Genomic DNA, 12,280 nt, shown 5'->3' with positions numbered 1-12,280 from the left:
TAAATGTCCACACGGCTCATTTTGTCTCTTTAAACGAGCATAACACATCACAGATCAGGGTGTTGGTTCTAATAGGGAACCATTGTTGTGCTTAAAGTAATAACCAAGTTATTTACAGCTGTGTGCAACAGATAAAAGCTAAACTGAGGAACAAACAGAGGTCTCCTGTGTTAAAATTCAATATTTTATTGGATAAATTTGTCAAATTCTGGCTCTCCAGCTGCTGAACGTTCCACTTTATTAACACTTTAGTGGCTAACTCTGTCTCTTTGTGCAGAGCAGTGCTTCTTTTTTTAGAGATTCTCGCATTGCTGCGCTGGAAAATGATGCCATGAGAGCAGCGAGAGTGAACAAAAACAATAAAGATGCAGGCCAGACAACTGAATAATGAGCTGAAACACACTATGCGGCTATAAAGCCCCGTAAGAGTGAGGGGAAACTTCAGATTCAGGTGATAAATCTCTGTAGTTGCGACGCTACGAGTGACTCTCTTCACATTGTCGTCCGTCTTAAAACACTGCTCCTGTACTTGTGCACGCTGAAGTAGTTTCTGATCACTGTAATCATTCCTCTCGGCTGCACTGATCTCGAAAAGATTGTTATTAATGCTACATAAAATTGCATATGTACCTGGATACCTCTGAATAATGGGACTCTGCAATTACAGCTGCTGTAAGTGTTGTTATTTCCATTCTCAGACATTGGGTTGTGGCTTATGTTCCTATTACTTACAGTGAAATAGCTTTAGTAATAGATTTCTTTCGTGGCCAGTGTGGAAAACAGAGACCACTACCACCAATTAAACCATTGTTCATATAGTACAGTGTTCTCCCTGAGTAGCCCCTCTTGTCCATTACAGAATCCCTGAAATGTCCAAGAACTCCCCAGAACGCCTCTTGTTTCACTATATGCGTGATTCAAGTCACGCCGAGCTGAATCGATTATCTCCATATCTCTGCTATGATCTGATGAGGCAAAAACAAACAAAAAAAGAAATCTCTACATCCACATCAAAAATGTTCCCGGCTTTGTGAGAGCGTCGTGTGTCGGAGCGACCGCGTAGCGCCGGCACTGACCTTTCTTCACGCAGGTAATTTTTTGCCCTCCTGAGGGAAAGAAAGATGGAGCGAGGGGAGAAAGAGAGACGGATGGGAGGCAATCGATTTAACAAGAAAGGACTTTTACAATGACGTGAGTGAAATATTCTGATGGTTAGATTTTGAACTGATGCGCTGGGATTCGGGGAAATGCGTTTACAGCAGGGAGAGCTTTAAATAAAGGACAAATGACCAAAGCTTACAACAGTTGCAGTAGCTCCTGGTGCAGGCATGTCAGAACTCACTGGGTTTTGTACATTTTTGATGAGCACCAGGCAGTATAGAGCTCATAATGTAAATTTGTTTTGTGGTGTTGCTTCCTTTACTGATGCACTGTGTTTGAGGAAATAATTGAAAAAATGATGACTTTATCTATAGAAGGACCTGTTCAACCTGTGACTGATTGTTGTTCGTGGCAGAATCAAACGCCAAAATAAAAATAATCAGTGATATACAATATTCTGGATGCTATCACAGTTTTCTTGTTCGGGTCTATGCTGCTAGTGTGCCATTTCCTCGTTTGCTGATAGCTTTTATGATAAATTTAACAAATTGTCATGAGCTAATCTGTCATTCAATGCTCGGACAAACTTTAACCAACAAAGTGGACGCTGGTGATGCAGCTATAGTCCCTGTTCTGACGGGAAGAGGAAGGATTTCCAAGCAGGAGGAATCAAAACGGACACTGAATCACTTTTCATTGCAGTGAATTTTATCTTTCCGGCTCGCTGTTTGATTAATATTTTCACATAAACCTTATCTGATGATGAAAATAATGGATAGAGTTCATAAAAAGGAAGGTAAATGAGAATTTTAATATGAAAATTTATCAGCAAATTTCAGCAAAAATTGGATTTATTGAAAAAAAAAAAAAAAAGCCGTCTGGCAAAATGAAAATGAGGCATTTTCCGCATCTTAATCAGCACATGGTTCAAACTTTGATATGTTAATATCTGCTAATGATTCCCAGATGAACTTCAGCTATTAGTGCAGTTTGAGTGATTTCCAATTAGCAGAGGCCGATAACATCCTTTGTGACTGTGTGATCGTGAAGCGAAGCGTCCGCCAGCTACTTTTTTTTTTTTACAGAAACACCAATCCCACACCCCAAGGACCACAGACAGACGAGCAACGCAGCGACAGAAGGGAAAAAAACGTCCCTCCTGAAGGACTTTCATGTAGTCCCTGTGCATTTCTGAATCTGACAAGTGAATTTAGGGGAAAAATTGGAAAAGAGAGTGCGAAACACTTTTTTACACCTTCTGTTTGAAACCTGTGTGATAGCCTCTTTTTATGTTTTTTTTAAATAAAACTCTTTAAAGTTTACATCCCAGGCTTGCTTACCCCAAAGTAGCTCTCGTTCCCGGATTCCCACAGCACCACCAGGTCGGCGTTGTTGAGCTCGCCGCGGTCGGACATCCCCAGGACGACGCCGTGCCTCAGCTTCGCCACCCTCAGCTCCATGTAGATCTCCTGGGTGGCGTAGCTGATGTTCCAGGCCAGCTGGAGCTCCCTCCGTGGGTCCAGGGGAACTCGGAAAGGCATGGGGAGAGGTGGCAGAGGGCTGGAGGTGTCCGGCTTCAGGCTGGACACTTTGACGACGTTGGCGGGCGCCTGGTACGAAGCCACCAAGATGACCATCAGAGCAGCCAGGGCGGTGAAGTACATGATGGTGACGTCCTGAAGGCGAAGGTGCTTGTTGAGGATCCTCATGACGATGGGTCAGGTTTTCTTCCTACCACTTCCTCAGTCTCTTTAGCCAAAGTTGAATTCAATCCAAAAAGTTGCGGGGAAACTTTTTCTCCGGTGCTGGAGTTCTGCAAATTCTCCAAACACTCACTCGGTTTGTCTTCTTTGCTTCCAGGCCACAGCAGACTCCGTCTCAGTGGTCAGGTGGGAGCCGTTTCATTCTTTCCTGTTTTCTATCCTCTCAGGCTCTCGTTTTTTTTTGAAAAAGTTTGACTTCCTTTTGCGAATCCCCCAATTTTCCAGTCTTTAGCTTTCTTCTGTTAGCGGGCCCTTGTGGGCTTTTTTTTGTCTCTTTCCTCTAAGCAACTGCTCGCTGTCTCTCCGTCTCATCCACCTCTCTGGTTTTTAAGAGACTCCTCCCTTGCCGGTTGTCTGTTTTTATCTAGACTAATGGTATTACATTTATTGAGGAAAATTGAATTGTGTTCTTTAAGCCCTGGGGTCAACCATGATCCTGCACATCTGCTCGACCCTAATTGATCCAAATTCAACCATGGACATTATCAATGACAATCAGCTTCGACTAACTAAACTTTATTGCTCACTCCATCTCCGTCTTTTTTGTTTTTTTTCTTTTGCTTTGCTGAGCATACGTCTTGCATCTCCTTCTACATTATTTCACACGCTATAGCTCCTCTACTTGACACTTGGGATGTTTGATTCAAGTGGATTTAAGAGTAAGCAAGCGCTGATGGAGGTGTAAACAAGGCATTAACGCATTAGGCCCTTTCCTTTAAGCCATCGCCTAAGGCTGCAGAAGACCTAATCAAACCGTCAATTACAGGCTTCGAAAGCAAAAGGGATATGGTGTAAAAGGTTAGTGAAGTCCCTCTGGACAGCCGTGTTTGTGTCTGTCGGGTTAAAAAAACAGGCGAGCTGCATCGGACAAATAGATCGGAGAGGACGAAACGCTGTTGTTTGGCCTGTTCCCACCTTTCCAGGAGGGTGTGGAAACGTTGGCCAGAGGATGGAGGAGGGTTGTCAGGGGTCGCGGCGCCGTGACAGGTGACTTTCTTGCTGAGAGTTGGAGGAAATCGTCGAGCACAGTTCACCCAAACTGAAGAGACAAAGGAGGGCGGTCCACCGGCTGAGGGTGTAAATATGTCACTCTGGTTTAAATGCAGCAAAACAGAAAACCGAAAACACGCACGGTCCAACTTAGTGCAATAATGTGCTGCTGTACAGAACCTGCTTCCTACAGGTTTAATAGGTTGTTTTCGCAGGAGACAGTTTGTCTCAGAAGGAGAGTATTGACGGAGTTCCATTTAGCTGCTTGCTTTCAGGATCCGGGTTTATCGGCACGCTGTCACGACTTAATGAGACGTTCGAAGAGAAAGGAGTCGTTCTTAATTTTCTTACCTGAGCTTGTCCTACATTGTTGACACTTTTCCTTAAAATAACGTTTTTGATCCATTTGGAAACCAAAGCCTAGATGCATAACAAAATCTGCAAAGGCAAATAAATGTAAATAAGTTTTAATAATAAAGGAAAATGGTGATCTGGACATTATGGCATCACAACTTTTTAAAAAATGTTTGTTATACTTTTTAAAAAGTGACCGAGCTGCAGTGACGGACAGCCGAGAACCCAGCAGTGTTACATTTATGTCTAGTTAAAGCACAATTCTGACCAAATGCAGCTTTGTAGCAGTAAAATGCTGACTTCCAGTGTGGTATTAAATTATTCTGACAGCATGTTGGAAATGCAACTTTAACTGTAATTTAATTTGGCAGGAGCTTTCCTACGGAGATGATTCAGTAGATTTCAAGGTGAATTATGAAAACTTCTGTGGTGTTCAACCAACAAACTACACTGAGTTATGAGAATTAGCTTTACCTCTATAATAAAAGGTATATACTGTCCAGGCACGTTAACATAGATTAAATGTCATCAAGCCAGTTTCATCAACTTGAATTTAGTTTCCAATCAGCTCATGCATACGTCTGAGTTTAAGTCACACACAGTATTAAGTTGATGCAATTACCCACCTTATTGTGTCAACACAAACCCATCAAAATAATGTTTGTGGCCTAAAAGGTTTGTTTAAATCTGCAAATTGGATTTTTGACCTTGCGGCCATGTATTTAATTAAAAGCTGGAAATGGGTCATTTGAATTACTTTTTCAGAGCGATGCGGTGAATGCAAATTCTGCCTTTTTGTTTGATTCAATTTTGTAACATGATGTCAAACCGCTGAGTTTTTCTTCCGGAAGAGGCTCATAAAGGGTTTGGACCAGAGCAGACAACAGAGAGCAGAGCAGAGAGGCTGGCGTTGTGTCTGTTAATGTAATAAAGACTCGGTCCCCGAGGCAAAAGCAGAGATCTGCGTGTCCCTCTAATGTCTCCAGCCTTCACGAGGGGATCGGCAATCTTCTCTCTTTCCCCTCTACGTGTCTCGATGTTTTGTTTCTTTTTAATCTTTTACACCATCTCACTTCAGCCTCTTTACCCGTCTTGTTTCTGCTCCATCACGCCGCTCTGCGTTGCGGCTGATCAGCCTCTTTCACTCACTTCCTGCTGTCTCATATCTCTTACATGCACGGTTATCTTTCTGCTGCCGCGACTGATGTGTCAGCAAACACAAACGAGATGAGACGCCGTAAAGTCAGCTGTGATCTGGAGGGAAAGGGAGAGAGTGAGGGGTGGGGGAGGGAGGGAGGAACAGATTTAGGGAAAACTATGCTCCTTTGTGCGCTCATGCTTGGAGTTTATGCAAAAAGCCTGAGGTTTTAATGTGACATTATCCTGCCTACAACGATCCAGATCTTGCCCCCGTCTCTTACCCACCATGCATTGCTTTGGGTTTAGGACAAACAAAGGCACAGGCACACAGAAAAACAGTATCTGAGCATCTCTGCAACTAATTAAACATCGCTCATGAACGTATCTTTTATGTTTTGTGAAGAGTGTAATTGCGTTTTGTGATAGTATGCTATAGACAGCACTGCACCTGGAGTCTGCTTGCGTTGTATTGTTAGTGAACTTACAGGCTCTGATTTATTACTAGGTTTGTAAAACAGTGTATATTGTGTTTTTATTTACATATTGGGAAGTGGAACAAAATATCATAGCAACATATTTCAGTATAAGTCTAGTTTGCCCAAAAACCAGCAGTTCGCCTCAGTAATGAACCCAGAATGGATCAGCAATTGAAAAAGATTATCCTGAGCACAGAGATGGAGACCAACCACTACAATACAATACTATTTCATTTGCGCATATTTGAGAGTAGATCACATTCATACACCGATGGCGACGGAGCTTCCATGCAAGGTGCTGCCTGCCTTTGGGAGCAACTTTCGGGTTCAGTGTCTTGCCCAAGGTGGCTCAGTGGTTAGCATCGTTGCCTCACCGCAAGAAGGTCGCCGGTTTGCGTCCTGGTGGGGACACCCGGGATCTTTCTGCGTGGAGCTTGCATGTTCTCCCCGTGCAGCGTGGGTTCTCTCCGGGTTCTTCCTTCCACAACGTCCAGAAACATGTTGAGGTTAATTGGTGATTCTAAATTGTCCGTAGGTGTGAATGTGAGTGTGCTTGGTTTCACTGTCTCTAAGTGTAGCCCTGTGATAGACTGGTTACCTGTCCAGGTGAACCTGCCTTCACCAGCTAGAATAGGCTCCAGCCCACCATGACCCTAGTGAGGATTAAGCAGTGTATAGATAATAGATGGATGGATGTCTTGACCAAGGACATTTCGACTGTAGAGGGGCCGGGGATCGAACCACTAACCTTAGAGGACAACCGGCTCTACCTCCTGAGCCACAGCCGCCCAACCACTGTTCTTCTAGCGAAATAACAATGCAGCAATTTTAAGTACATTGATTAAACACAAGTTTTTGTTTTTTTAGAAATATACAACTTTTACAATAAAGCACGGTAAACTTAATTAGTTTTCTTGTTTTGTTTTACACAGGATACCTGAACAAAACAGACCGAATGCGTTTACGTCCATCAGTTTTTAATTTGCACTCTAAAACCTGAGAGGGGAAATATTATAAGAAAAAGCGTTTCAAAAGACTTTGGGTAAATTATGAAAGTGGGTTTATTGATATAAGAAAAATGCAGCGAGGCAGCGTTCGGTAAATACGTCTGGATATGCAGGAAACATAAATTCCCACCGAAGAAATAAAAAAAAAAATAGCTGCAAGCAAAAACAACAGATCTGTTCATCCATGAGAAGATAGTAATTTTCCTCAGATATGAAACAATTATAATATTTGAATCATTTTCTAATGTGCTTTACACTATTTGAGGTTAGCGCTCTTGTACTTTTGTCTTCTTGTTGTTTAATGGCACTTGACTGGATAATCAGCAGCATTAGGTTGTGGATAGAAAAATGGAATAATTCATCGTTGATTCAGATTCATTTGTTCTACATTCAGATGAAAACATTCTTCATACAGGATGTGTGTTAGTTTATAATGTCCTCAAAGTGAGCCTATGTAACGTTTGCCGTGCAGCAGCTATAATGGCCTTAAGTGATAATAATATGTAACTGACTCAGGAGAGTATTTGATATGTCTATTTAAAGTAAAAAACACATTAGTCACTGTGAGTTAGAACCAGAGCAAGAAAAACTGCAAAGCCCCAGAATGAACCGAGCGAGAGCGCTTTGTTGTTCATGAAGTCAAATTGTCTGTTACTCGTAGAAGACTGTGGTATTTCTTGTTTCTAAAATTGCATAATCTCACTTTAACTGCAAACTCTAAGGGGCCCCTGAGGGCGCGGGGCCGAGTGGTGGCAGTCCACTTCTGCTCCACTGTTTGCTAATCCAGCCTTTGCATAAAGATTGCACTCAACTGTATTAAACTACACCAAATCTGATGTTGTTATATAATGCAATGAAAGCTTCAATTCTGCTATTGAGTCCGACTTGATTTGTAGCCAATCAAGAGCAGAAGTTGTCAATAAGAGGTGATGCATAAGAGATGCCACTCTGACATTCATCAGTGCGAACACACTCACAAAGAAAGGCGGAGAAGGATGAAAGCAGGATTCACCTCGACGTGACCAATCCAACCATCTCATTCTCTGCTAATATAAATATTTCAGCACCGCCGACTCTCAAAGTGCACTAATCTCCACTTCTGTGAGTCTGAATAATAAATGCAATAAAAACTCACACGGCTACACTGAACATCGCCTCAAACTGGCCCCAGTCTGATCTGAACGGGTGGAGGGGAGCGGTTGTAGGGCTGGATGGGATAATTGGAGGAGATGATGAGTGAAGAGAAAGAGAGATGGAGATGGAGGGGGGAAAAAAGTGGTGGAGGAGTTGGGATTCAGACAAGAGAGGGATGTTGGGGATCACAGATTACTGAGGGTAACAAGTAGGAGTCAGGCTGCCTCATTCATGGACACACTGAGTGAAAGCAGACAGGAGGACTGTTGTGTCTGTCATCCTGATGGAGTTTAATGAACGTTTTGTTCCAGACACGCAGCCAGTTTGTTTTTCCACCTTGGCTGAACCTTGGCCAAGGTTACAGGTGTAACTTTTTAATTATCTTTATAGATTTGGGCTGTCGCATAAGCATATAGCTCGGATGATTAACTGCAGTGACTGTAGGTGGAGGAGGGGGGGAGCCTAATGAACCTCCTCTGCATGCAGCAGCTTCTAGTTTTAGGCTCCAGTGATGATTGCTGCTGAACTCTTTCTACCTCTCTTGGACTTTTCTGACACAACTCATCCCACATGTTGTGTTTTTTTCTCTGCAGAGCTCTCCAGAAAATTCCTAATTTCTGACCACATCTGTATTAAAAACCTCATCTGCATTGCGCGCCTTGAAAAGTCCCACTTGAGCCAGAAAGGACCAGCATCTTGTCCTTCTCTTTTTTTTTTTTTCTTAATTCATTCCCCTCTCTCCAGCGCACCACAGCCAATCTGAGCCTGTGACTAAAGCGCCATCTCCCAGTAGCTGTAGCTACACTCCAGGCTGCATTTTTTTACTCACTGGGTCTGCAGGCAAACCGAGAGCCACCTCTGGATTCAGAGCGCATGTTTATCTTTTTTTTTTTCTTTCTTTCTTTCTTTCTGTTTTTTTCTCCTTTGCCTTCACTCGTCTCCGCGCAGCGCTGGACGGTCGCTCTGCAAGAATCAGCAGCTCAAAGACATCCAGCAGCCGTGTGTGAAATCAGCAGCAGCAGCAGCATCTCTACATTCTGTGGGACTGAGCGGCTGCAGACACTTTGGAGCCCTGTGCACGACTGGCTGGCCAGGTTTTTTTTTTTTTTTTTCCTCGACAAAAGCACATGCGGTAGAGGAGAGCGCACTGGAGAAGGGAGGAAGGAGGTAGATGCGTGTAGATAGAGAGGATAAAGAAAATAAATAAAAGATAGAAAGAAAGCGGCGGAACCTGGGCGCACAACAAAAATCTGACCTCGACCTCCTCGGACGCTGGGAAAGAGGAGATGGCGAGATTTTCTATCATCAGGTCTCCTCCTCCAACACACATGCTGCCGAGGCTGCTGATGGTGGTGGTGATGATGATGATGTTTGCGTAGGAGTATTTTATTTTTGCGTCGGTTAACCAGTCTGTACTGTTCAAACAACTCCAGACAAGCGGTGGATGGACCCGTGTGCGTATTGCTGCTCCAAACGCATCATCCAGAGAGATCGTTGGCTTATTATTTATTTTTTATTTTGTTCCGCCTTTGGAGTGTTGTCTTTCTGGAATTGCACAGGGAAAGAAAAAAAAATAATGTTTTGCATGCGAATGAGAAGAGAGTGCGTGTGACAAAAGTAGTCCTCGGAGAGAAGAAATAACTTGGACATTCTGCAAAAGGGCGCATCTGCTATTTTTGTGTTATTTAATTAACAAGAGGAGAGGATCAGGCCCAGCGGGGGTTCAAGTCTGACCCCTTCATCTTTCTACACTTTTTGGTCGCAGGCACTTCGGCTTCTTTAGTGCTTTACTTCACCGACATTGGAGGCTTTTGTGTGTGTGGTTTTTTTGCTCTCCTGTGGTCCTGTGTTGGATCCATTGTTTAGTGACTGAGGTTGATGTGAAGTACAAGCAGCTGAGGTCGGGACCTGAGCTCCGAGGAGCCACCACTGCCCTAGATGTGACCCGAAGAATCCCACTTATCTCTGAAGGTAATGCTTCAGGAAAGAAAGCTCGTCTTCTGCTGTATTATTTCATAATTTTGTATCATATGCATGCTTTGGGCAAGAAAACACTGATGATTGATGTGGTTTTAGGTAATTAGTTAACCTTTATTGAACCAGAAAATCTCTTTTTGAGGGAGAGATGTCCAAGAAGGCACACCTTGATTTATTACAGATGGATAGATAGATGCTGTGAGGAGGAGTGCTTCACTTTTTCAGCACCATGGACAGAACCAAACACTTGTCATATGTCAGCATGGCACAAATCTGCGTACGTTTAGAGCACATGTACACGCAGCAGGTTGTGTTTCCAGAAGCTTTCATTAAACCGTGACCAGGACGAGGGCATATATAGGTCGAACGCACAAACACAGACATATTCTGTTGCAGAAAGATAGAGAGACGAGAGGGTAGAAGCAGAAGGACAGGTCCATTGCTTTGTATGGAACACTTGCTGGCTGGCCGGCTCGCCACATGCTGACAAAACAGCATGGCTTGTGAGCCACAGCTACTGTCACCAACTGTTAGCCATGGTCACATCCAAACTGTTGGCCGCAGATATTTTTAGGCATGCTGGAAATGCATCTCAAGCAGCACTGAGGCCGTGCACTGCAAAAAAACAAACACCCCACAAACATTCCACTTTAAAATCACGAGATGTTTTTGAGGAAAAACGGAGCTCAGGATGCAGCCCACCACCTGCTGGGTGTTTTGGAAACAATGGTGCTGGTGGATGAAATAATTACTAACCGGCTGAAATGTGAACCCACAAGTGAAGCTGGAGGGGGGCTGAACTGCAGCTTGCACAGGGCTTAGGTTGAATAAAAGAATACATTTGCTTTCTTTGAAATCAGCATGGCGATGGGAGATTTGGAGCACGTTGCATTTTGCAGAAGCCTTGCAGGTTGTGTGATTAAAAGTAATGCAGGAATAGTTATCGCTTGCAACCCCCTTATTCAGGTGTTTTGGTGCTCTAGAGGGTGGATGGGTCTGTAGAGTTTGGGGGAAACTTGTTTGCTAGTAGGAGCATGAATATACTGGAAAAAAATAATATGTAAGTGAGTCATGGAGCATTTCTTCCTGTTAGAGTATCGGTTTGACAGTGCAGATTTCATCATTTCTGTCATCTGCTTAAACCACACAAGAAGGAATAACAGTGTTCATCACTCTCTACTGGGTTTTGTGTATTTGCAAAGATGATTTGAAGTTGATTTTCAGTCTGTTTACTTCTTCATGCACTTTATGTTCACAGTCAAACCCTAACAGAGGACTAAAGGTCGCACACTGATGCCTGCGAATGTAAATACGATCAGCCAATATGGTCATTTTTCATATCAAGTCATGTGATGTGAAATTCTCCTCGTGTGAGACGTGATTATTTAAAGCTAGTAGCGTCTAGTGCTGTGGCTTAAGAGAGCCTACAACAATGAAAGGCAAGGCGGGGCTTGTGTTCCCATGGCGACTTCCTCAATGACCCTCAGACCAACCTTGGCCCCCTGGGAGATCAGTCATACCCCTGCACGCACACACACAACGCACACAAACACACACATGTATGCACACTCGAGTCCCCCCTCGGAGCATGAATATGAGAGACTGTGTGTTTCTAGTCTGCCTGCTGCTGCTGCTGCTGCTGCTGCTGCTCCACCAGCCTCTCAGCCTTTACAGCAGGAGAGGAAGAGGAGGAGAGAGCGAGAGAGAGGGAGGGAGTTGAAGGACAAGCAGATGAGTAGGATGGAAAAAGAAATTTCAAAGACAGATGGGTGATGAAAAAAGATAGGTGCAGCGGAGGGAGAAAAAACGCACATAAATAGGGGCGACGGAGAGGAGAGAAGGTTTAAAGAGTAATAGAATAGTCAAGCAATTAGAGCGGCAGCACATCCACTTCTTTTATTGTGAGCGTTTAAAGTGTACTCACATATCAGCTTAATTACCTTCAAAACGCACTACGGGGAGGGCGGATCATTATGGATCTGCTTTGGCTGTGATAAAGAGGAGAGAGGCGAAGTGGAGTGTATGGATTGAGGCTGTGGGGGGGGGTTGGGGAAGGGAATATGGCTGCTCAGTGATCATGTTAAACAGTCACCACCCGTTTGCTCCCTTCCTCCACCCGGCTCTCCTCCCCTCCCCCCCCTCGCAGCTACACCCCCTGACACGCTCACACATCACACGTCGCGCACAGATGTGTTCCCGCCTCAGACCTCCGGTGTCGGTCCGGCGCACGCGCTCTCTCCGGCCGCGAGCACACGCGTGTGCACACGAGCCATCGGTCAAGCTGGCCTCATCCCAGTGAGTGATTGTAAAAAAAAAAAAAACCTGGAGCTCATTCCAA

General features: G+C 44.1%; 1 protein-coding gene across 1 annotated transcript in view; it reads right to left on the bottom strand.

Moving 5' to 3' along the window:
- The window catches only part of dbh (dopamine beta-hydroxylase (dopamine beta-monooxygenase)), a 22,857-nt gene extending 19,733 nt beyond the window's left edge, over positions 1 to 3,124 (bottom strand). Inside the window, exon 1 of the mRNA XM_008286238.1 lies at positions 2,442 to 3,124. Coding sequence (XP_008284460.1) covers positions 2,442 to 2,810 — 369 coding nt within the window. The 5' untranslated portion in view covers positions 2,811 to 3,124. The remainder of the gene's footprint in view (positions 1 to 2,441) is intronic.
- Positions 3,125 to 12,280: the final 9,156 nt, after the last annotated feature.

Source organism: Stegastes partitus, unplaced genomic scaffold, assembly GCF_000690725.1.
Source record: "Stegastes partitus isolate 25-593 unplaced genomic scaffold, Stegastes_partitus-1.0.2 Scaffold443, whole genome shotgun sequence".
Lineage (NCBI taxonomy): Eukaryota > Metazoa > Chordata > Actinopteri > Pomacentridae > Stegastes > Stegastes partitus.
This window is presented reverse-complemented; position numbering and strand designations above follow the sequence as displayed.